Below are 22678 nucleotides of genomic sequence, written 5' to 3'. Positions count from 1 at the left end.
AATATTTTGGCTAGTTCTCGGTTGTTGCATCTAAGGGATGTGTTACATGTGCCTACAGTATGTAAAAATTTGATCTCTGTAGGGAAATTTGTAAAGGACAATAATGTTTATTTCGAGTTTCATCCTGTTTTGTGTTTTGTGAAGGACATTTAGACAAGGAAGACTTTTCTAGTGGGCCACATGCATGATGGCTTGTATCGTTTCAATTTTTCTCGAGCTGGTTCGTGTAAGGCTGATTCTGGTCACAATCTGGGTTCTCCGTTGCTGTATAATGTTCAAACTCATTCCTCTCTCAATCTTTGGCACAATAGACTTGGACACCCCTGCTCTAATGTGCTTACTCATGTTTTACGTTCTTGTAATATTTCGTTCAAGAATAATGGTTTGCCTCTTAATTGTACACATTGTAAAATAGGCAAATCTCATAAGCTACCTTTTCCTGCTTCAAAAACAGTGTACTCTACTCCTTTTGAATTAGTAACATCGAATGTTTGGGGTTCATCTCATGTGTTGTCCAATGGGTACTCATATTATGTCTCTTTTGTTGACTTCCATAGTAGATTTTCATGGTTGTATTTTCTAAAGACCAAGTCATTGGTCCCTCGTTGTTTTTCTCATTTCTACAAGATGGTTCAAGTGCAATTTGGCCAGTCAATTAAAATGTTGCAGACTGATGGGGGGAGAATTTCGTTCTCTCTCGACTGAACTTGCTCAGTTTGGTGTTCAACACCGAGTCACATGTCCCTACACTTCAGAACAAAATGGAGTTGTTGAGCGCCGACATCGTCATATAGTTGAAATAGGGTTGACTCTGTTGGCTACGGCTTCTATGCCTTTAGAATACTGGTCTAATGCTTTCTCCCATGCAGTTCATCCAATAGGCTCCCTACTCCTGTGTTGCAGCATATTTCTCCTTATAAGAAATTGTACAAAGTTCAGCCTGACTATGCTCAGTTGTGGCTCTTTGGTAGTGTCTGTTTTCCTCATCTCAGACCGTTTCAACAGCATAAGCTACAATTTCGCTCTAGCAAATATGTCTTCCTTGGTTTTGGGTCTCATCAGAAGGGATATAAGTGTCTTGCTGCTGATGGTCGTGTATACATCTCTCGTCATATTCTATTTGATGAGCTGGAGTTTCCTTTTCAAACTGGTTTTTCGTTTTCACAAGGTGTTGGATCTGTCCAGTTTAGTCATCAACATTCTTGTGTGCCTGTGGTTACAGTGGCTAGTTCCGATTCTGGTTTATCATGTTCTAGACCAGCTATTCCTGGTCTAGTTTCATCTTCTTCATTTTCTTCTTCTGCTTCGAGGTCTCCCAGTTTAGTCTCCTCTCCTAGAGCAGTTTCTGCAGATGTTTCTATGCCTGCGCCTAGTGTGCAATCATCTTCTTCTGTTGTACAAGATGCTATCAGTGTGTGACCGTCTTCTCCTATAAATTGTCATCCTATGCAGACACGGTCAAAGAATGGTATTTTCAAGCCACGAGTGTTTTCTTCTATCTTAGACGAGAATGAGCCTTCCATTATAGCTGAAGCTTTTCAAAGTTTTGCTTGGACTGCTACTGTAAAGGCTGAATATGACACTTTAATATTGAATCGCATGTGGAATTTGGTGCCTCTACCTGCTGGTCATCGTGCTGTTGGTTGCAAGTGGATTTTTAAGATTAAGCGACATGCTGATGGTTCGATTGCTAGATACAAAGGTTGTTTAGCCGTCAAAGGTTATCTTCAGGAGGCTGGAGTCAATTTTTATGAAACCTTCAGTCCTGTTGTCAAGCCAACAACGGTTAGAGTGATGTTGGCTCTTGCTGTTTCTCGAGGCTGGTCCCTTCAGCAAGTGGACATCAACAATGCCTTCCTGAATGGCGATCTTCATGAAGAAATATACATGACACGGCCACCTGGGTTTGAACAGCACAATGGTGATGGGCAACAACTTGTTTGCAGGTTACGTAAGGCACTTTATGGGCTTAAACAAGCCCCTCGAGCTTGGTTTCAAAAGTTGAGGGATTTTTTGTTAACCACTCGGTTTGTAGCTTCTAAAGCTAATAGTTCTCTTTTCATTCAAAAAATAGGCACTCAGCTCTTCTATGTGCTTGTATATATTGATGATATTATAGTAACTGATACTGACTCGAGTGAGATTGATGATTTGTCAAAGCTCTACATGATACTTTTTCTTTGAAAGATTTGGGACAACTAAGCTATTTCCTTGGTATTGAGGTTACTCACACTCCTCATGGTGTCTTCTTGAGTCAAAAGAAGTATATTCTCGACTTATTACAGCGTGCCTCCATGGAAAAGTCAAAACCCTCTCCCACTCCGATGATGACTTCATGCAAACTGTCTGCTCATGAAGGGACTCTTGTTGAAGACGAGCGTCTGTTCAGAAGTGTTGTAGGCGCCTTGCAGTATGTGGTCATAACAAGACCTGATATTGCGTTTTTAGTAAACAAGGCTTGTCAGTTTATGCATAGGCCTTTGGACACTCATTACAAAGCTGTGAAACGGGTTCTGAGATACCTGCGAGGAACGTTGGATTTTGGCTTATATTTCACTCGAACCTCGAAGTTGCTTCTTGAGAGGTATTCTGATACAAGTTGGGCGTCAGATGCTAATAATCGCAGGTCAACTTCCGGCTTCTGTGTTTTCTTGGGAGGTAATCCGATTTCTTGGAGTAGTAGGAAACAGTCAGTTGTGTCACGTTCCAGAGCAGAGGCAGAATACAAGAGCTTGGCTCAGGTCACGGCTGAACTAGTATGGGTTAAGTCTTTACTATTTGAACTTGGTGTTCCAGTTACTCACAAAGCATTGCTCCGGTGTGATAGCTCAGCTGCAGTTGCTGTAGCTAACAACCCTGTGATGCATTCCAATTTAAACATGTGGAGCTGGATTTATTTTTTCTCAGAGAAAGGGTTGTGAGTGGTTCTTTTCAAGTTGGTCATATATTTGGTCAAGATCAAGTTGCAGATATTTTGACTAAGCCTTTATCAGTTGGCTTATTTGACAGATTCCGGAACAAGCTTCGAGTTCTGTCCAAAGAAGAAGAAAGTTTACCAGGAGGAAGAAGTTGATAGGGGCATGTTATGATGTAAGTTAGTAGTAAAGATGTTAAGCTTTGTTAGTTAGGTGTTAGTTAGTCTGTTGTAACAGTTAGTAGTTATGAAGATGGTTACCCTATTGTACTAAATAGGTAACTGATTGTTCTCTTAAATAACACAATTCATACTTTCTTCATACTAAGTATCTTGACACCTTATACTATACTAAAATTTGGATTTAAATACATATATTTTAATTTTGAACATAATATAATTTCTTTACTTTTATTATGTCATTAATCAGTTTAAACAATTAATATTGTTAACTATTTCGGTTAAAATTTTATTTTATCATTAGAAGTTAAAAGAGACTTTATTTTTTATACAAACATTTCCATTATTTTTGTTAGTAAACGTTTCTTCTTTCTTTTATTGGTCACATGCATGAATTATTTGCTGAATACTGGCACTGTCACTGATGCTAATTCAAAGTTAGTTGAATAAATTTTCTCTTCCTTTTTCCCCTCCCCAAGTGCTGTAGGACAGGTTAATGGTGATCCACTAACTGTTCATTTAAATTTCTTAAAAAACGAGAAACAAATAGCACCCTTACACAAACACAAAAATTATGTGAATATTTTGGATTCATTCCAAGCCAATTTGATTAGAAAATGTCTAACTATAAGAATTTGCTAAATGAAAATATAATAATCTAAAGTCAAATTTATTCAGATTTTAAAAAGAATTAAACCTAAATGCTCAAAATGATTCAAAAGCAAACTGATTTGATTTTAAAACTAAAGCAATTTGGACCCCAAATGATACAAATCCAAGGACTCAAACTAGAATAATATTAAGTGTCGTTGATCTGAGTAATTGCAGAGGTAATAAGGAAAACTTAGAGCTCACTTGATCAGATACTAATGAAAAATCACTGCAAACTATATGTACATATAAGGTAAAAAGATTGACTTCTTTGAGATGGGATTATTCTTATTTGCTCCTTCGTTTTTTCCTTTTGGTGATGTTAGGGAAACAAACAAAAAACCCTTGGTACTCAGTTAAACCTCATTAACATCAGTGTACTGCTATGATCTTCATGAACATGCAGGCCTCTTCATTTTCTTACCACAAATAATGGAGGCCCAAGAAGTTTCCTAGTTTTGAACCTTAGTATTGAAAAAGACTGGTTTTCGTTCTAAAAAGACGTTGAGGTCGCCTGCCTCATCCTCCTGGTTCAATTCTAAAGAAGATTGTGCTTTTTCAGAACAAACTATCCTCACAACTAAATTGAGACTTCATGGTGGTGCTCAAGGTTCTGAAGCACAACTTTTGCATAAATTTTGGCTTGAATAGGAGCTGTTGACGCAGCTGCAGCGGCACGTAAGACCCTTGGTGCTCCTGCATTTTGAAGGAGGCTTGAATGGTGCATTGCATGCCGTCCTCCAGGCAAGGTAAACTGCAAAATGTATTGCAAAATGGGAATTAAACAATATAAACATTTTTAATAAATAGGATAGAGAATAGGCGCTTTCCTGCAAAAGAGCAAATGCAGAACAGGACTTAAGTACAGAAGAAGGGTCCCTTAACATTCTGAGAAATCTGTCAATCTCGGCACCACTGGAGAGATGTGTAAAGGAATAAAAAACGTATTAGAATGCAGAAATGAATCCTGAAGGTAAGCCATGAACATGGAACTTGTGAAATGTCATTTACATAGAAAAAAGTAGTAGGTATGGAAACTCTCTTTTTATGCAAACGGAAACCTCACTTGTATTTATAAAAATGCATGTGGAAATGGACGCTAAAATTGACAACAGCTTCAAATTCACTGCCTAAAGCTAGACATTGCAGGAGTGACTCTTCAATTTATGAAGAACCTGTGTCCGACACCCTTTTTTGACATTTATTTAGACAAGGACCCTCTAATACTAGGAAAAACTTGGAAAAAACCAAACATAACGGTGTCAGATACATATCTGTATCTGGCACTAATACACAATCCAAGTACCATAGGCTGGAAGTTTTTCCACATACTGCTCATAGCTATATGAGGATCAAGACGAACCTGGTGTAAGATTGGCAGCATTTTCATCATCAAATACTTTACCCCCATTGATTCATTTTCTCAATCTGATAATTTAAACTCTGGTTTGACTTCTTTGATTTTTCACCCCTTTTAGTTAACACTTTCCAGGAACTCCTTTTACATGCAGGAGTGACAAGCATGGATGCAATAGGCATAAATGTATGATCAACTCAAAACTTGCCAATTGCCATGAACTGTTACAAGAAAAGGTGCTAGTGTCTTGGCAGTCAGCTTGCAAAGGCATTTCCTACAAAATGTATGGAGTAGACATATTGAATTTCATACAAATATGACTGAACAATGTTGAAACAAGTTGATCTCAGGTACAGAAAGTCCAGAATGGTGTTCGAGTCACTTCCTAGTCGAGTGAAAGAATAAACTTTTACTACAAAATGACTGGGGTGGTCTACTGGTCATTTGTGTTTACTAAGTTCCAAGAGTAGCAAGAGATGCAAACTATGCTAGAGGTAAAAATGAGGATTCAAGAGATGGAGTCACTAAAACACAATGTTTGGCCATGGCTGCTTCATAAATGAGTCCAGGGTAGTGTCATTAGTGACAGGTACATACGTTGATGTTTCAATACATAAGGGGCAATATAAGTTACATCAACAAGGTTTAAGGCCTTAGGGTTGTTTATAAAAATCCAAAGGCTACCATCTCATCAGCAATTACCTCATGGGACTCGTTGCTCTTTTGGGTTGATTTTCATTGTCTATGGAGAGATAGATAAAAGGGAGAGACGAATGAGATAGACAGATACAGAGATTAAGGAAACTGACAAGTGGATGTAAACATCATGTTCTTTACAAGAAGTGAGGAATGGTGTTAGAGGGTTAACAAATTAAACAGATTGATACAATATGCAAGTTTACTACCATAAACTCCTACAAATTTACCAGTTGAATATCAAATGCAAAGGCCAAAACATTTAAACCTGCATCTTAGATGTCCTGCTTCTGGTATTCTTATGGCTTCTGCTATCTGTGCCAAAGCACTGGGGACTAATGATGCAGCTGCGGAATGAAAGGGTTGTGGATCATAGAATGAGGTCACAAATTCTTCAACATGCTTCAAGGCCATCCTTCCAACCCCATCCATGTTCAGAATCTTTGAACTGCCTGGTGATGAGGGCCCAATCGGAACAGATGTGTCTATTCTGTAAAAAGTTAAGCCAAAAGTCCTCAAAAGAAATTTTTAGAAGCATTTTCCTACCAGTCAATTCCACCTTTTTACCAAAGCTTAAATAGTATTCCTTTCTCTTCTTATTTGCTTCTCTTGAGTAGAAAGCACGGCTTTTTTTTAATAATATATTTGAGGCTCCCAAGGGTTGAAAGCTGATTGCTGAAACTAAGAGTCCAGCATTCTAACACACAAGTATTGACAACTCGCACCAAGTAATTTGACATACCTCACATCGAACATGTAAACCAAGGCTAATGCAGCCATAAACCATGCCATTTTTGAGACTGATGAAGAGCATAGATGAATAAGGGGTTTAACTCCACCATCTTGTACTATATGGAGAGCATTTTCACGATGAAAGGCCAAATTCCAGAGTGCTCCAGCAGCAGTCTCATGGACATCCTGAAACTCAATCAAATACCAAAACCTCAGTTTACAGTTAGAAAGTTATACAAATGAGAAAATTATAAGTCATGTGGAATGCATGTCGCACATTGTTTTCAAATATGCAATTTAAAACATCATCATTTATAGGAACCATTATATTTATTTTCTATTAAAAGATCCAGTCTTAAGGATTAGACTGAGATTATACAAAGAGGTTCAATATTTATATTGTTTATTGCAATGTAAAATTTTCAGGTTGAGTGCCCCAAAAGAAGGTTTTATTCTCTAAATAACCCTCATTGGCCAAAGCCTAACAATAATATAATCTGTTGTTGAGAATCTTTGATTTATTTGACAGCATTCAATAGCTAATCTTTAGGGATTATAGCTGATTTTTAGAGATTCTAATTAGAGATATTCTTTCTTTATATTTATGTATATATATCTGTGCATATTTCTGAGAAATATTTATTTTAGTGAGTTTTTCCTCAATAAATTATTAGAGTATTCATCTCTAATTTCATCATGGTATCAGATATTTGATTCATTTTTTTTGGATAATTTTTTTATTTTATTTTCAAAGCTTTGTTCCAAAAACCCTAGAAACACTACATTGGTACTTTTCACCGTAGCCTTTATTTTCTCTCTCACCGCCCCTACCATTGGAGTCGGACTCTACTCACCAGCGAAAACTTCGAGTCCGATGACCAAAAGACACGTGTGTGGACCTCACGCATCATCACAAGGTTCTGCCTTTTTTGTTTCACGCACCGCACGTCGCCTTCACCTGTTGCTGCTGTGTTTTTATCGACGCCATCGCTGTGCTCTCTACTCCCTTCCAATCATTCTCCTCTAATTGGTGGTGTATTTCAGCTAAGTTTTTTGTGTGGGATCTCTTTTGCATTTTTTTGGAGTGATTATTGTTATAATTCTTCCAAGTAGATTTTTTTTAAGGTATTAGATGTTTTTCTCAACATTATGTCGAAGGATGAGAAACTTGTGATTCCAGCTGATAATCCCTCATTGCAAATTAATCCTATGAAGCTTGATGGACGTAATTACCTTGTTTGGTCAAAGTCTTGCTTGTTGTTTATCAAGGCTTGTGGATTGTAGGGATACATCACTAATACCAGGTTTTGGCGAACTCTTTTATTATGGCATGACTTATCAACTTTATGCAACATCATATTTCCAAAACTTATTTGTTGCTTACTACTACGGAAAAAATTTGGAATGCTACTACTCTCACCTACTCTTATATCGGGAATGATGTGCAAATATTTGAGATTCGTAATAAAGTGCATGGTACAAAACAGGGGGAGCTAACGATTTTTCAATATTTTACTAAATTAAATGGCTTGTGGCAGGAACTTGATTATTATCAAGATTTTCAAGCAACTTGTACCAGTGATGCTGGGAATTTCAAAAGATAATGCAGAAGAAGCAAGTTTTTGATTTCTTGGTTGGGTTGAATATTGAGTTTGATCAAATTTAGGTTCAAGTTCTTGGCAAAACTTCGTTCCCTTCTCTTCATGAGGCATACTCTTATGTACAACAGGAGGAGAGTCAGCATACTGTTATGCTCTATAATCCATCAATTGAGAAAGCTGGCCTCATTGCTAACCAGGATGGTCCGTCAAGTGATAAGTCTGACAAGGTTCACTTGACGTGTGACTATTGTAGTAAGCCTCGGCACATTAAAGATTTGTGTTGGAAGTTACATGGTGACCCCACTGAGGTCGTGGTGGAAAGCAATGGGGTAATTCTCATTCTCAGGTAAATTTGTCAGACTCTGTGACAACAGAAGACAAGTCCACTTCTGCTAAGAGTTTTACCTCAGACGAGATTCAACATCTCCGACGTCTCTTGTCTCAATTGGACTCTACCTCGGTGCCAAGTCTAATCATGCGAAATCAAGTACTGTTTTAAATTCTCCATCTACTTTTGAATCTTGAATTATTAATTCCAGTGTAAATAGACATATAACAGGGTCAAACAAAAGCTTATTTAACTATATCACTTGTCCATCTAAAGATAGTGTGCGAATAGCCGATGGTTCCTTTACCTCCGTCTCTGGAACATGTTCTATTGTTTGTACTCCCAATATCACTTTATCCTTTGTCTTTCATGTCCCTAAATTTTCGGTTAACCTTTTATCTATTATTACTATCACTAAAGCTTTAAATTGTAAACTTGAGTTCTTTACTAATCATTGTATCTTTTAAGACCTCTAGATAGGGAAGACAATTGGCAATGGTAGATTATGCGATGACTTATATCTTCTGGTCCGATCGTCCAATATGTTCCAAGCCTTATTTAGAGAGAATAAAGATGTCAATCGGGATATAATTCAGTGGCATAGGCGGTTAGGACATCCATCATTTACTATTCTTGCCAAGATGTTTCCTACTTTGTTTTCAAGAACTCAATTGGATTCTTTAGTGTGTGATGCATGGGAATTTGCTAAGCATACAAGAAACAGTTATCCTTTACCTAATAATAAAAGTACTGTTTGCTTCGAGATTATCCATTCTGATGTTTGGGGCCCTACTCGCCTTACTTATTTATCTGGTAATCGTTGGTTCGTTACATTTATTTATTGTTGCACTCGAATGACATGAGTTTTTTTATTAAAGTCCAAAAGTGATGTTTTCTCATGTTTCTGTTCTTCCTAAATTGATTACTACTCAGTTTGATGCTAAAGTTAAGATTTTGCGAACTGATTATGGAACTAAGTAAAATTTTAATGATTATTTAGAATCATATGGGATTTTACATTAGACCAATTGTCTTGGTACAAGTGCTCAGAATGGTGTTATCGAAAGGAAAAATCGACATCTTTTAGAGGTTACTAGATCATTTATGTGCACTATGAACCTTGCAAAGCTTACTGAGGGGATGCGATTTTGTTTGTTGCTTATCACATTAATCGGATGCCTCTTCGAGTCCTTAATTTTAAAAGTCTCATAGAAATCTTATAGGGAAAGACGAATTACCCGGTTTTACTAAGGTATTTGGTTGTGTTTGCTTTGTCTATCTTTGACATGGGACTAAACTGGATCCTCGAGCAATCAAATGTGTTTTCATTGGATACTCTCCCACACAGAAGGGTTACAAATGTTATCATCCGCCATCTAGAAAGTATTATGTAAGTATGGATGTAACATTTTGTGAGAATGAACCCTACTTTTCTTCATCACAACCATCTCTTTAGAGGTAGTTATTGAAAATGAAGAGATAACACATTGCTCTATTACTTTTCCCAATTTAGTTTCAATAAAAACTTTAGTTCAAGAGAATACTAGTGGACAGTTGTTGGATAGGCCTGATTTAAGGACATACACTAGAAATGGCAAGAAAGAAGACATCATACAATCTACTCTGTGCCTTGATTCTTCACTGACAGATGAATCTTCTTTACCTGAATTGCTACTGATTTAGAATTACCAATAGCTCAACGAAAAGGTGTTAGAACTTGCACTTTACATCCTATCTATAACTTACTTTATGATTCCTTACGCCTATCCTATCGAGCTTTTACTTTATTCTTGCTCTCTATGTTTGTTCCACAAGATTGGAGAGAAGTTATCATTGATCCAAGATGGAAGAAAGTTATATAGAAGAAATTCGGATTTAGCAAACAATGAGACATGGGAATTGATTAATCCTCCTAAGGGGCAAAAAATGGTTGATTGCAAATAAATGTTTACAACCAAGTATAAGGTTGATGGTTAAATTGAAAGACTCAAAGCCAAATTAGTAGCGCAAGGATTTACTCAGACATATGAAGTGTGTCACACCTCATATTTTTATTAATTAATTTGTCAATTCATAAATAAGCTAGTGAGTAGTCAAGTGGTTAAGTGCCTAATTAAATTTCTAAAGATCCTAGGTTCAATTCCCCTTACTTAGAACTTCTTTTAAGAATTTTTGGCATTTAAAAAGGGGTTGTCAACCCCCTTACCATCCAACCTATAGTTGCCATGCTTGGGAAGATTCTTCCATTGTTTACATAAAACTTTTCTTCAATAGCCCTATTTTCACTCATTTGATCCCATTTCCATGCCATTGTTTTCTCATATGGCCTTTTTTCCACCCTTACCATACCTTAATCGTCCAATGCATCTAGACACATGAAACACTTTTCTTTTTTGTTCATTTTACTCTCTTCCTTTCTTTTTGCCACCCCTTCTCCTTACTCCTCCCCTTTCTCTCATTTTTCTTCCATTTCACCACCTAAATTACCTCTTTTCTTTATATTTCTTCCAATCCTCCAACACTTTTAGCCAACCGAACCACCATCTCACCACCACAACACCATCACCACAGTCGGACCTCCACCGTCGTGGCCGTCTTCCACCATTCTTCTCTGTTTTTCTTTCTTTTCCCATCCTTTACCTTGTAATTGATTTTCTACTCGTACAACTATTATACTTCTATTTTAGAAAGGATTTATTTACATCATTTTTCTAATCTATCCTTTTTATTTTATAGTAATCTGGTTAGTTGTAAATCCTCCTCTCTAATCGGATCATCGTGGGAATCATTGAGCCCCTTTCCTATCGATATTGTGTAAGTATTGGTAAATCCTACCATACCAATCTTTTTTTTTAATCTCTCTTAGGTTGATTATGAAAGTGGGGTTCCGAATTTTATTCTTTCATTTTAGATATCCTCTCTCATAAAGTATTTGTTTGTTGAAGGGTTGACTATCATCAACACAGAACACTCCTAGCATTGGAAGTGAGTCACGAATCCAAATAGTATCCATTAAAGCTTAAGTAATGATTCGTGAAAAGACAAGTCGTGGTTATCACTTTAGTCTAAGGACTAATAAAATATTGTTTAATTAATAAAACATCGTTTTATACTCAAAACTACTGTAGTCTAGCTAAATCCGAGCGTGATCAACTGAAGAGACTAGTATTGCGTCGAAACTAAATAACTTAGGTGTGGGGATTAATCTTCTTAAAATGTGTGAAATTGTTAATAATTAAATAAATGTGATAATATTAAATATTTGTTTAACAAATTCTGAAACGCGAAAATGTGCGAATACGCTATGTATTCAAATTGATTGATAAATTCGTCTAAAATGAGGATTCCCAAGTAAGTAAATCTAAACTTACAGATCTGTGATGTTGTGAATGTATTGTATGTTTTCTATTAAATGATATACCATGTTATTCATGACACTCATGTATTGTGACATAGACATTATTTAATAAGCATGAAAATAAACATGTCACTGTTTCTGTTATTAATCTTATTCGCATGTTAAGCATGCCACTGTGTTAATTTATAATGAGATCTGATTCTCATGTTAAGCATGTCAATGTGTTAATTTGTAATGAGATCTTCGCATGTAAAGCATGCCAACCAAAAATTATGTTTTGTATGTCATATCACATGCATGGGGTTGGGATTATGTGAAAAGAGGAAGATTCTTACAGTTTAATAATTTGCACAATCTGATGGTTTAACCACATTATCTAATAGTATATTTGCAAATCTGGTGGCTTGACCACAATATTCTGTATCTTGCAGTTTGTCTGCATTATTTGATGATTTTACCACAATATTCTGTATCTGGCAGCTTGTCTGCACTATCTGGTGGCTTAACCACATTATTGGTGTGATATTGGATGGACAAGTTCTAGGAAACTCATTATGGTGTGTAGCAGAGATGGGTAAGAAATGTTTTATGAAAATCTGCACTGTTTTTGAAAAAGCATTGCATCGACATCATTGATATGCATATTGATAAATGTGACTATGATTATATATTTTTGTATGTGTTCTGTTATGCTGTTGAGATTCTATCTTAATTTTTGTTATTATGCAAATTGACCCACACTAGGCTTTAAAAGCTCACTCCTTTAAATTTCTAATTTTTCAGATAACAATCAAGGTTAGGCATCGACTCAACTTACGGAGGTGCACTTGGATATTTTCGAATGAACTATCATACTTTATTACTTGATATTTTGAAACTATTATTTATTATTGTGGACTATGACATGAGACTTTTTATTTGAATTTTAGGGTTTTTGGATGAGATTGCATGATTAAGCTTTTAAAATTATATTTTAATATGGTTTATAAATTTGGTAAGAAAAACTCAACGAAAAACCTAACTTGATGTTGTTATTTCAAACTTAAGAACTCATTTTTAGAATTTTGAAATCTATTTGCCCACTTAATCAATGTTTTACAAGACACGTCAAACTACAATTTTAAAATCAACCAATGAAATTTAGTTATTTTTCGCTATGACACTTTCTTTGAAATATGATGTTTTCTGTATATATTCGAAACTCGATTTTTTATCTAAGTTAATCAATTTTTGATAATTACTTTTAAAAAGAAAATTTATAGACACTACTTGACTTTACTCAAGTAAAAAACAATGATTTTTATTAAATGACGATTTCCAGAAGAAAAATAGCTAAATGTTTTTCTGCGCCATCAACTTGACCAATGTGATCTTTAAGATTCGGCCACAACGTCTAGGCCGGGTTTAGGGGGCTACAGAGTGAATTATCAAGAAACATTTGCTCCAATTGCTAAATTGAACATGATTAGGATCCTTTTATCATGTGTAGCAAATCTCAACTAGAACTTACAACAGTTTGATGTAAATAATGTCTTCTTACATGGAGACCTGAAAGAAGTGTATATGAAAGTTCCTCTAGGATTCGAGGATAAAGATACTCAAGGGGAGGTGTGTAGACTGAAAAAGACTCTATATGGACTAAAGCAATCTCCTAGAGCCTGGTTTGACAAATTTAGTGAGGCCATGGTGTTGATTGGCTATCGACAAAGTAATACTGATCATACCCTCTTTATAAAACATCACAATGGTAAAATTACTCATACTTTATGTTGATAACATAATTATGACAGAATACGATAGGAAAGAAATGGCCCAACTTAAGAAACAATTGGCTCAGGAATTCGAAATCAAAGACTTAGGAAAGTTACAATATTTCCTCAAAATAGAAGTGACCAGATCAAAAGAGGGAATCTTTATTTCCCAAAGAAAGTATGTCTTAGATCTTCTGACAAAGACTGGCATGTTAGGTTGCAAATCAACAGAACCACCTATTGAGAGTAATCACAAGTTACAAGTAGAGATCGGTGAAATGGTGGATAAAGGGAGATACCAAAGACTCGTCGGACGATTGATTTATCTTGCTCATACTCAACCTAATATAGCCTATGCAGTTAGTTTGATAAGCCTATTTATGCATGATCCTCATGAAGCCCATATGCAGGCATTATTGGGCCTTTTGTGCTATTTGAAGTATGCACCGAATAAAGGTATTCCCTTCTCCAAAAATAATCATCTCAAGATAGAAGTATTTATAAATGCAGATTGGGCTGACTCTCTTGATGACAGAAGGTCTACAATAGGTTCTTGTACTCTTGTGGGAGGAAACTTAGTCACTTAAAGGAGCAAGAAACAAAGTATTGTTGCTCGATCAAGTGCAGAGGCTAAATATAGGGCCATGGCTCAAGGTGTTTTTGAGCTTTTATGGCTGCGAAAAGTATTAGAAGAGCTAAAGGTGTTGAATGAAAATGGATCAACCTTATACTGTGACAATAAAGCGGCCATCAGCATAGCTTAAAATCTAGTGCAACACGATAGGACCAAGCACATTGAAATAGATCGTCATTTTATTAAGGAAAAAGTAGTCAATGGTGCCTTAAGTCTATCTTATCTAGGATCCGAAAAACAGTTAGCTAATGTTTTTATTAAAGGGCTTAGCTGTAAGACTTATCATAGTCTTCTCCAGGGATTATAACTGATTTTTAGAGATTCTAGTTAGAGATATTTTGTACTTACATGATTCAATGCTACATGTATATATATCTGCATATATTTTTTAGAAATATATAGTTTTTGAGTGAGTTTTTCCTTAATATATTAGAGTATTTATCTCTAATTTCATCATTTGTCCATTCACATCAACTTTAAGTCATTTTATTCTCTAAATTGTTTTCAAAAAAAAAAAAAAGTCAAAGAAATCACAACCAATGCAATTGCACTAACAACAACATTAGATAGAGGATATAACAAGATTACAATCACAATGAATGTAAAGAAAAACATCTTAAACTAAATTTGAAAGAAACGACTAATCTGCAAGCAAGGAGTGAAAAACTTACTTCAATATTTGAGCATGCTAAGGCAATAAGGGGGGCTATACCGCCTTGTCTTCCAATAGCAATGCTACATTAATAGAAAATATAGAAATATGTATATCAAAATGGCCATTTATAACCAATAAAATAAGGGAAAGGAGGTTGAGTCTTTCAATTTGACATAATATTACACAATTGAGGCCTAAATCATTGTAGATCATACATTCTGTCGATGCATGAAAACTGAAGATGAATTACATCTAGATTTTAAGGTTTACACACATGTATTAAATGCTTCAAACTTTAAACTAAATAGCACGAACAAGGCCATCACCACTGGCATTCAATTTACAAAAAAAGATCTTTATATTAGTATACAGTACCAAAGCAAAGGAGAACTTTAACCTACGAACTGGTTTGAAAAGTATTCATGCATAAGGTGAAAACAACAAACAATTACAGATAAGAAGTTTCATGCAATACCTATTACTCTCTGATACTGGCAATCCCCAAAGGGCACCTGCAGCTCTTTCTTGAAGACCTCGGGAGGCACTTGAGCTAGATTGAGCTAGGGCAACCTAATCATGCAAAACCGGAATAAAATGTTTCAACAACCTGCAATAAGGTTGATAGCAAAATAATATATTTGAGCAAAATCACAACCTAGATAAGGGTTATCAGTTCAAGTAGTGGAATCATAAACTTCTATTTTTCTTGTCTAGAGGTATAGGGTAAATTACTAATAGAACCATGAAGGCAGAGAGCTTCTTTAACATGAACGCTTCTCTATATGAAACAAAATCATCTTTAGCAAATGTACTTCCTTCCATTTTTGACATCAGACGCAGTTATCTTCATTGTTCTTTTATGTAGTTTTAGTTGAACTATAGAATAAACTTTGTACAAACTCCAATTTTGGTTTAGATTCAGTAGGGATATATAGTAGAGACCTCCAAATAGTCGATAGATAAAATGAATCACTGAAATCAAAGCTGATTCTAAATATGAATTAGTATTGCTAAAACTATGAAACATCTACCTCAAGTCTAAACGTAGCTAATGCAACAATACTGCCACATCCATTTTAAAGACAAGAATGACTAGCATATTATGAGTCTCCTAGGTTGAGGCTTTGCATATTAATTATTACCTTACTTCTTATGTTTGAAATCATACATTTTGTGTCCTATTCTAAATGATTGTACTGAATCTTCACAAATAATTCAAATTAAAATAAGAATAAGGAGAAAAGAAAGCCAATTGAAAGAAAAAAAAAAAGGTCAAATTTTGCTATTAGACCGCATAAGTTGTGGATTTAGTAACTGTACTTTAATTTGGTCATTTTCAGTCCCTATATTTTTAGAATTTAAAAAGTTTAGTCCTAACCAAATGATCACTATTAAATTCATTAAGTTAAGTTCTATTATTTTTAAAATTTGATGCGTCAAACATATTATCACATGTGTAATGCTATGTCTATTTGTTACTTTCACATATTACTCACAAAAGATCAGTTAATGGACTTAAACAACTGTCATTTGCATTAAGACTAAAATTTTGAAATTAAAAAAAAATAGCCACTAAGAATGATCCAATTGGTGAACGTAGAATAAAGCTATAACTTTACATATAATACATGACTAATGATATAATTTAACCAAACAGATTTAATTGCTACCATTGGGTTAGGACTAAAATTTCAAAATTCGATAAGTACAGGGACTAAAATTGATCAAATTAAAGTATAGGTATTAAATCCCCAATTTATACAAAGTACAGGGTCTAATAGAAGAATTTGACAAAAAAACTTGTCAACATTCTTATTATAAAAGTAACCATAACTGCAAACTACAAAGGAATCATCAAGGGCATACACATAGCATGGGATACGATCAAATTAAGACTAAGATAAAAAGCATGGTAGAAAAACATTTAATAGTTGTCTAACAGGTAACGAAGTACTTGAGATAATTTCATAATTGATGCATCATATGTAAAATAAAACAGAACAATAATTTACTTGAAAATTGAAAACATGAAATAATAAGGTTTTGACATGCAATTCATCATACCAGTGCCTCAACACCACCAGCTGCAGCAATTGCTTCACGATTTTTGTCATCAAATGATAAATTCCACAAAGCACCAGCCGCTTCCTGCCTGCTTGATAGTAGATATGAATAAATAAAATGGCATTTTGAAAGGTGGGTTTATGAGTTCGAGCCTAGTTTAATAGATGCAATTGCATATTGGAACGTATAGGTTGAAATCCCAAGTGTCAGGTAATCTACTCTAGAAGTCATTATTATTACAGCATGTGATATGAAGTAAAGTAGATTACCTTACAGCTTCATTTTGAGAATAAGTAAGTTGCACCAATGCTTCCAATGCACCTGCCTCTTGTCCAATAGCAGCATTATTGCTATTGCTATCCCCATGAGCAGCCAAATTAGCCAAGGCACGAGCAGCCTAGCCAAGAGGAGAAGAATTCTATTTATCAAGAAAAAATAAATGCTATCTGCTGAAACGTTAGTTTGCATAGAAATGCAGAATTATTCTCAAACTCTTCAAGAATGGACTCATGATTTATGATAAAAGTTCGAAAGCAACTGAATGAAGTTAAGGGCTACTTCTTCAACTTATAAAGACATCCCCATTTGCAGGCATATTATTGACCAGGGATAGTATGACCACTTAAAAATGAAATATGACAATTTTCCAAGTCCTGAAATTAAAAACTTGAAAAAGAATCCAGTTAAATATTGCATTACTCGATGCCTTGTTTGATAATCATAGAGTAGAGGGAGCTATAATCATTAGGCACTCTGAGTGAAAGTATTAGATACATATTCCATGGTAAAGGCGAAGGTACTTTGCAGTCAACTGTCTTTGGTTACTCAGGCATTATACCAACCTACTATGGAAGACAATAATAGTCTCGATCAAATTCTTTAATCTCCGTATGGTTATTACAAATGCAGATCCATAATCTTTTCAAATGGACTTCTAAGATATCTATTAATTATCCTAAACAAATTATATCAATCAATAACAACGCATCATAAAGAAAACCATCAGCATCAGTTGTCTTTCTCAAGGTACAAAAGAAACTAACAACAAAATACCTGCTCTTGCACTCCTTCAAATTTGCAAGTGCGAGCAGCATAGCTAAAGCATGGATTCCACCAGCCACAGCCACAGCCACCTCCATGCTGCATTTCTCATCAGCTCCCAAATTTGCCAGTGCTCCAGTTGCATGTTCCTTCATACAGCAGAGGATCAATTTAGCTAACAAAATGCAAATATCTCCAGGAAGGAACAGGTAAAGATGCATACAAGAAGTCCATCAGTGTTTGAAGACCATTTGAATATAAGGTCAACTAAAGCTTTTATACCACCGGCCTCTGCAATGGCACCCTGAAAAAGAACACGGTTGAATGAAGATAGAAAATCTGAAGATAACTATCAATAGAATTCTTCAGTTTTCACAACCTTATGATCATCCCCAACAGAAAGATTCCAAAGCCCCCCAGCAGCCTCTTCAGCTACCAGTCTGTTTATTGATTTTGCTAAATTGGCAAGAATATTGATTCCTCCACTTTCAGCAACAGCTTTTGCAACTTTTGAATCAATGTACAAGTTTGCTATAGCCTGAATCCCAACAATAAAAAAATGACTACTCCAGTACCCAAGCAACTTATAAAAACAAATTCCAAGGAGGAGAATTATATGATAAAAACAAATTCCAAGGAGGAGAATTATATGAGAGCATAACTTCTAAAATGATATTCATGAAAACATCCAAGTTCAGCTGTAGCGACTTCTAACATTGCTTATAATTCATGAAAGTAACGAATTTTTTTATTTTTAGTATATTCTCGGAAAAAAGAGGCAATTCATACTTTAGCTGCTTCAGACTGAAGCCCCTCTTGACAAGATCTTGCAAGGTCCAATAGCAACCGTATTCCATCTCCCCGTAAAATTGCCTCAGCTCTCTGGCAATCAACAGTAGCATTTTCATCATCAATGACTACAAAAGTTGCAATAGCAGTAGCTGCTCTTTCTTGAACTTCCTCCTGTGAACTTCGCAATAAACTGAGTAATACTGCTGCCCCTTGTGTGAGCCAGAAATCGTCCAACTCCTTCAGATTATTTTCAGCAATACGCAAAAGTGAATATGAAAAGATCCATTCAATCCAAACAACAATCTCATCCAAGTTTTTATCTCTATTCTTTGTTCTCCTCCAATACTGTAAAACATCAGTAACATTTTTGGAATTGTCAGCAAATAATGATGTCACTCCCTTGAAAATGTCATTCAGAAAAGTAAGCAGTACTTTGCCTTTGTGACTTTGCATAGGGTTACTGTCAACTTCACGCTCAAAAACTGGGCAATTCAAGGCACACACTACTTTCAAATTTTGGGATGATGACAAAAACCTTGTAATAGCACTCAGATTTACATCAGTTCTAGAAATGTCTAAACACACCAAGCAAGGCAATCTACTCAAAACTTGTGCCGCAGATCCCCATTTCAAGTTTCTAGTCCCCGCAACTGATAAAAATTTAACAGAATTCAAGTTTCCAAGAGCAACTTCATCAATGTTGTCTGATTCGATGAACCCAACATCCTTTAACTTCCTACAATGTTCAACCAAAGCATTTATAGCATCTCCATTAACTTCCTTAACACCTGACATCCAGAGCCTCCGCAACCTTGGGCAGCAATATGCAAGTGCTTTGATTGCATCACTGCTTATTCTCTCACAAGCATCTGGGCCAAAATGGACACTCTCAAGCATCTCATGTCTTGCTGCTATCACTGAAAGTGCAGCATCAGTAATGTCCCGACAGAAATCACCACTAATTTCTCGAAGTTCCCTTGCTTGAAGACTAACTAATGCATCTGCTGAGCCTGCTGCATGAAATTTAAGTCTCTGGAGATTTTTGCATCGTGGGGAGAGTGAGACTGCAGCTTCAGTGTCAAATCTGTGAGAACGGAGGTCCAGTGACCCCCATAAACAGGGCGAAGAACTTAAGAGCCTAAATGTTTGGCAAGTTGATGCCAAGCTAGCTCGGTCTCAGTAGTTTAAATAAGAGAACAGTTGAATAACTGTATCATCAGGCAAGGTTGTCCAATCAACTCCAGAAATAGTAGCTGAAGTCAAACTTCCACAATCAAGGGTCTCTGAACTAACGTTTGTCTTTTCTCCCCTACTATGTTCACGTTTCTGCCTTACTCTTCGACTCATATCCTACAAGTTTTTCAGCACTACAAATGATGACAACAGAGAGAACCAATGTTTCTCACTAAATCAAGTTAGAAAATCTCAGTGATCAACTCAACCAAAACTCAAAATTCTCGGGGGAAAAAAAGCTTGAACCTCAATTGAAGAAACCAAACAAACATTTTTATGAACATGCTACGTAAATTTTTTCAAGAACTAAAGACCCAGTAAAGAAGAATCTCAAATTTCAAGCCACAGACACGAAAATAATCCAATTTTTCCAAGAAATAAGCAATGAACATAACGATCAATCTTGAATTTCAGTAAACAAACAACTGTCCAATCAAACAAGTTTCATTTTTTTCCCTACTACAAAACTACAGAATCCCATTAATAAAAAGTCCTCAAATCAAACATTCAATCAAACAAGAGCCTTTTCCTCAATCCCCAGATACCCGGAAAGTTCAATAACCCCAGTGCAAAAAAGAAAAAAAAAATCGTAGTATAAACATAAAGAAGCAAAAAAATGCACCTTCAAGGCAGCAGAAGATTGGTGTGGACTGCGGCGGAAGATACTTCGAAACAGAATAGAAGCTCAATATATATAAAGGGTCAGTAAAACCATGTGGGTTAAAAAAGTAAAAGCAGTAGAAGTTAAAGTCAACAAGGATAAACACACCACTTACATTCCAACTCTGTTATTATTCTTTAGAATCCGTCACTCTTTAATTTATTACAATTTTTTTCATATTATTTGTACTGTCAAGTCTACTGCTTTTCCCTTGGACGAGTAGAAGTCAATACCAGAAGTGCTTGCCTGTACTTTGTATTGGGGGAAAAGTAAGCACGATAAAGTTTATAGGGACTAAAAACTAAATGAGCTCAACTAGATTGCAATTTGCAAGTTTATAGGGACTGCTATTTAGAACATGCAAATCGGTCGATTCGGGGACTGATGCTTCAGTACCATGAAGTTAAACAAATGATATGATAATATCATGAAGAATTAATAATGTTAGAGGTAAATTGCAGATTTTAGTTAATCATGAATAGGATCAAATATAGACAGGTTTTTTGTAGTAAATGATGCATACTATATTTAGAACTTCCTTTTCCTACAACTATGAAAAAAAATGGAAAAGATTTAATCTGATGTTGTTTGGAATCTCTTTTCCTATAGCTATGAACAAAATGAGAAATAGAAAACCAGAATTGAAGAATTTCAGAGCTTTATAGAACTGTCATTGAAGTCCAAAATGCACAAGAATATATTACAACAGTGTGAGAGCGATACCATCTGATCAAATGGTATTCAATACTGTGATCAAAGATGCTACGTATAGCAAGGGTCACTTTCACTGAGTTAGGATCAAATATCTCGGGGCCTTCATAATTCCTACCCTTCCAATAACAACCAGTTTAAATTTGTTTTGGTCCTTTCTGATATTTTTTAATATTTTTAAAAAGTTTTGGTAAAACCAACTACATCACAACCTATGTATATATGTGTACATATATAAATAAAATAAATGATGACTAATTTACCTATAAAGGCCTATTTTCAAGTATATCTATGAAAATGTACAATCTTTGTATTATTTACCGAAAAGGGCCGTTTTAACAAAACGCAACATAAGATTAAAGACTACACTATATTTTATATTTTTTACAAAACAATTTCTATTTTTTATTTTGTTAACATTTTCTTATACTATAAAATTATCTTTTGAGATATTTAATCTTGTTGCATTTTAAAATTGTTAGAATATACAAAAGGGCTATTAAAAAAGAGAGAATAAATTGCACATATGAAACTTGTACATGCAATAATCTTCTATTCAATTTTAAATGTTTGAAGTTAATATCCATGCAATTCTAATTTTTAAAATAATTGACCTATTTTCGTAAATTAGACTTGAAATGGGCCTTTATAGGTAAATTAATCAATAAATGATATCTACACATTCATTGGTTTTTTATTTAAAAAGTAATTTTAAAAACAATTAATTCACCATTTAGTTCTTTAATTCACAATTTAGTTCTTAAACTTTTGGTACTTAAACTTTTTTTTGTCCCAATTTGGTACCTAAAGTATCAATTTCCATTATTTTTGGACGTTAAAAAAATTGTTAGGCAATTTTTTCTATTGAAAAAGCGTCACGTGACATGTTTTAGCCAATGAAAAAATGTCACGTCCCAATTAAGTCTATTTAAAATAAAAACATTAAATTTACATAAAAAATAAAAAATTATAATATTAATTTTTTAAATATTAAAAAAATTTATTTTGACCAGTCATTGATCAACCACGTGGTTTTATTAGAACACATCAAATGTAACACCCTCAGTACACCCTTGAGTTAGGAACAGTACCAAAGCGAGTAAGGAATATTAGAGAATTTTAGAAGCGTGTAACACCCATTGCCCGTATCTGACGCCGGAACAGGGCACGACGCGCTACTGGACATAAACTCACACAATCATACAAAATCGAGACATGAATTTCCATCCAATTTAAAACTTTTCATTCACATGAATAATGTCCCTTATATGGACCCTCGAGTCCCAAAACATACATTGGGTGTGGTTCGGGACTAAACC

General features: G+C 35.1%; 2 protein-coding genes across 7 annotated transcripts; both read right to left on the bottom strand.

The window, feature by feature from the left end:
- Window positions 1-3743: 3743 nt before the first annotated feature.
- LOC128292631 (protein ARABIDILLO 1-like) lies at window positions 3744-9354 on the bottom strand. Its single transcript, XM_053027507.1, has 3 exons — window positions 6541-9354; window positions 6067-6288; window positions 3744-5376 (listed from the first exon to the last, which is right to left on the bottom strand). The coding sequence occupies exons 1-3, from the start codon at window positions 6588-6590 to the stop codon at window positions 5295-5297; spliced, it is 354 nt and encodes a 117-aa protein (XP_052883467.1). The 5' UTR covers window positions 6591-9354; the 3' UTR covers window positions 3744-5294.
- A 5312-nt stretch (window positions 9355-14666) lies between these two features.
- LOC108483099 (protein ARABIDILLO 1-like) lies at window positions 14667-20966 on the bottom strand. Of its 6 annotated transcripts, none has more exons than XM_053027496.1 (9): window positions 20610-20966; window positions 18752-20121; window positions 18342-18500; window positions 18186-18266; window positions 17975-18111; window positions 17196-17318; window positions 16922-17009; window positions 15333-15427; window positions 14667-14937 (listed from the first exon to the last, which is right to left on the bottom strand). In XM_053027496.1, exons 2-9 carry the CDS (start codon window positions 19649-19651, stop codon window positions 14793-14795), a joined length of 1728 nt encoding a protein of 575 aa, XP_052883456.1. In that variant the 5' UTR covers window positions 19652-20121; window positions 20610-20966; the 3' UTR covers window positions 14667-14792. The 6 variants fall into 6 exon arrangements, 4 of the variants coding, with proteins under 4 accessions (XP_052883456.1, XP_052883455.1, XP_052883459.1 ...); XM_053027495.1 differs by having other exon boundaries at window positions 18752-20104; XM_053027499.1 differs by lacking the exon at window positions 14667-14937 and adding an exon at window positions 14968-15185 and having other exon boundaries at window positions 18752-20104.
- Between the last annotated feature and the right edge of the window lie 1712 nt (window positions 20967-22678).

This window comes from Gossypium arboreum, chromosome 1 (genome assembly GCF_025698485.1).
Source record: "Gossypium arboreum isolate Shixiya-1 chromosome 1, ASM2569848v2, whole genome shotgun sequence".
NCBI classification, from domain to species: Eukaryota; Viridiplantae; Streptophyta; class Magnoliopsida; order Malvales; family Malvaceae; genus Gossypium; species Gossypium arboreum.
This window is presented reverse-complemented; position numbering and strand designations above follow the sequence as displayed.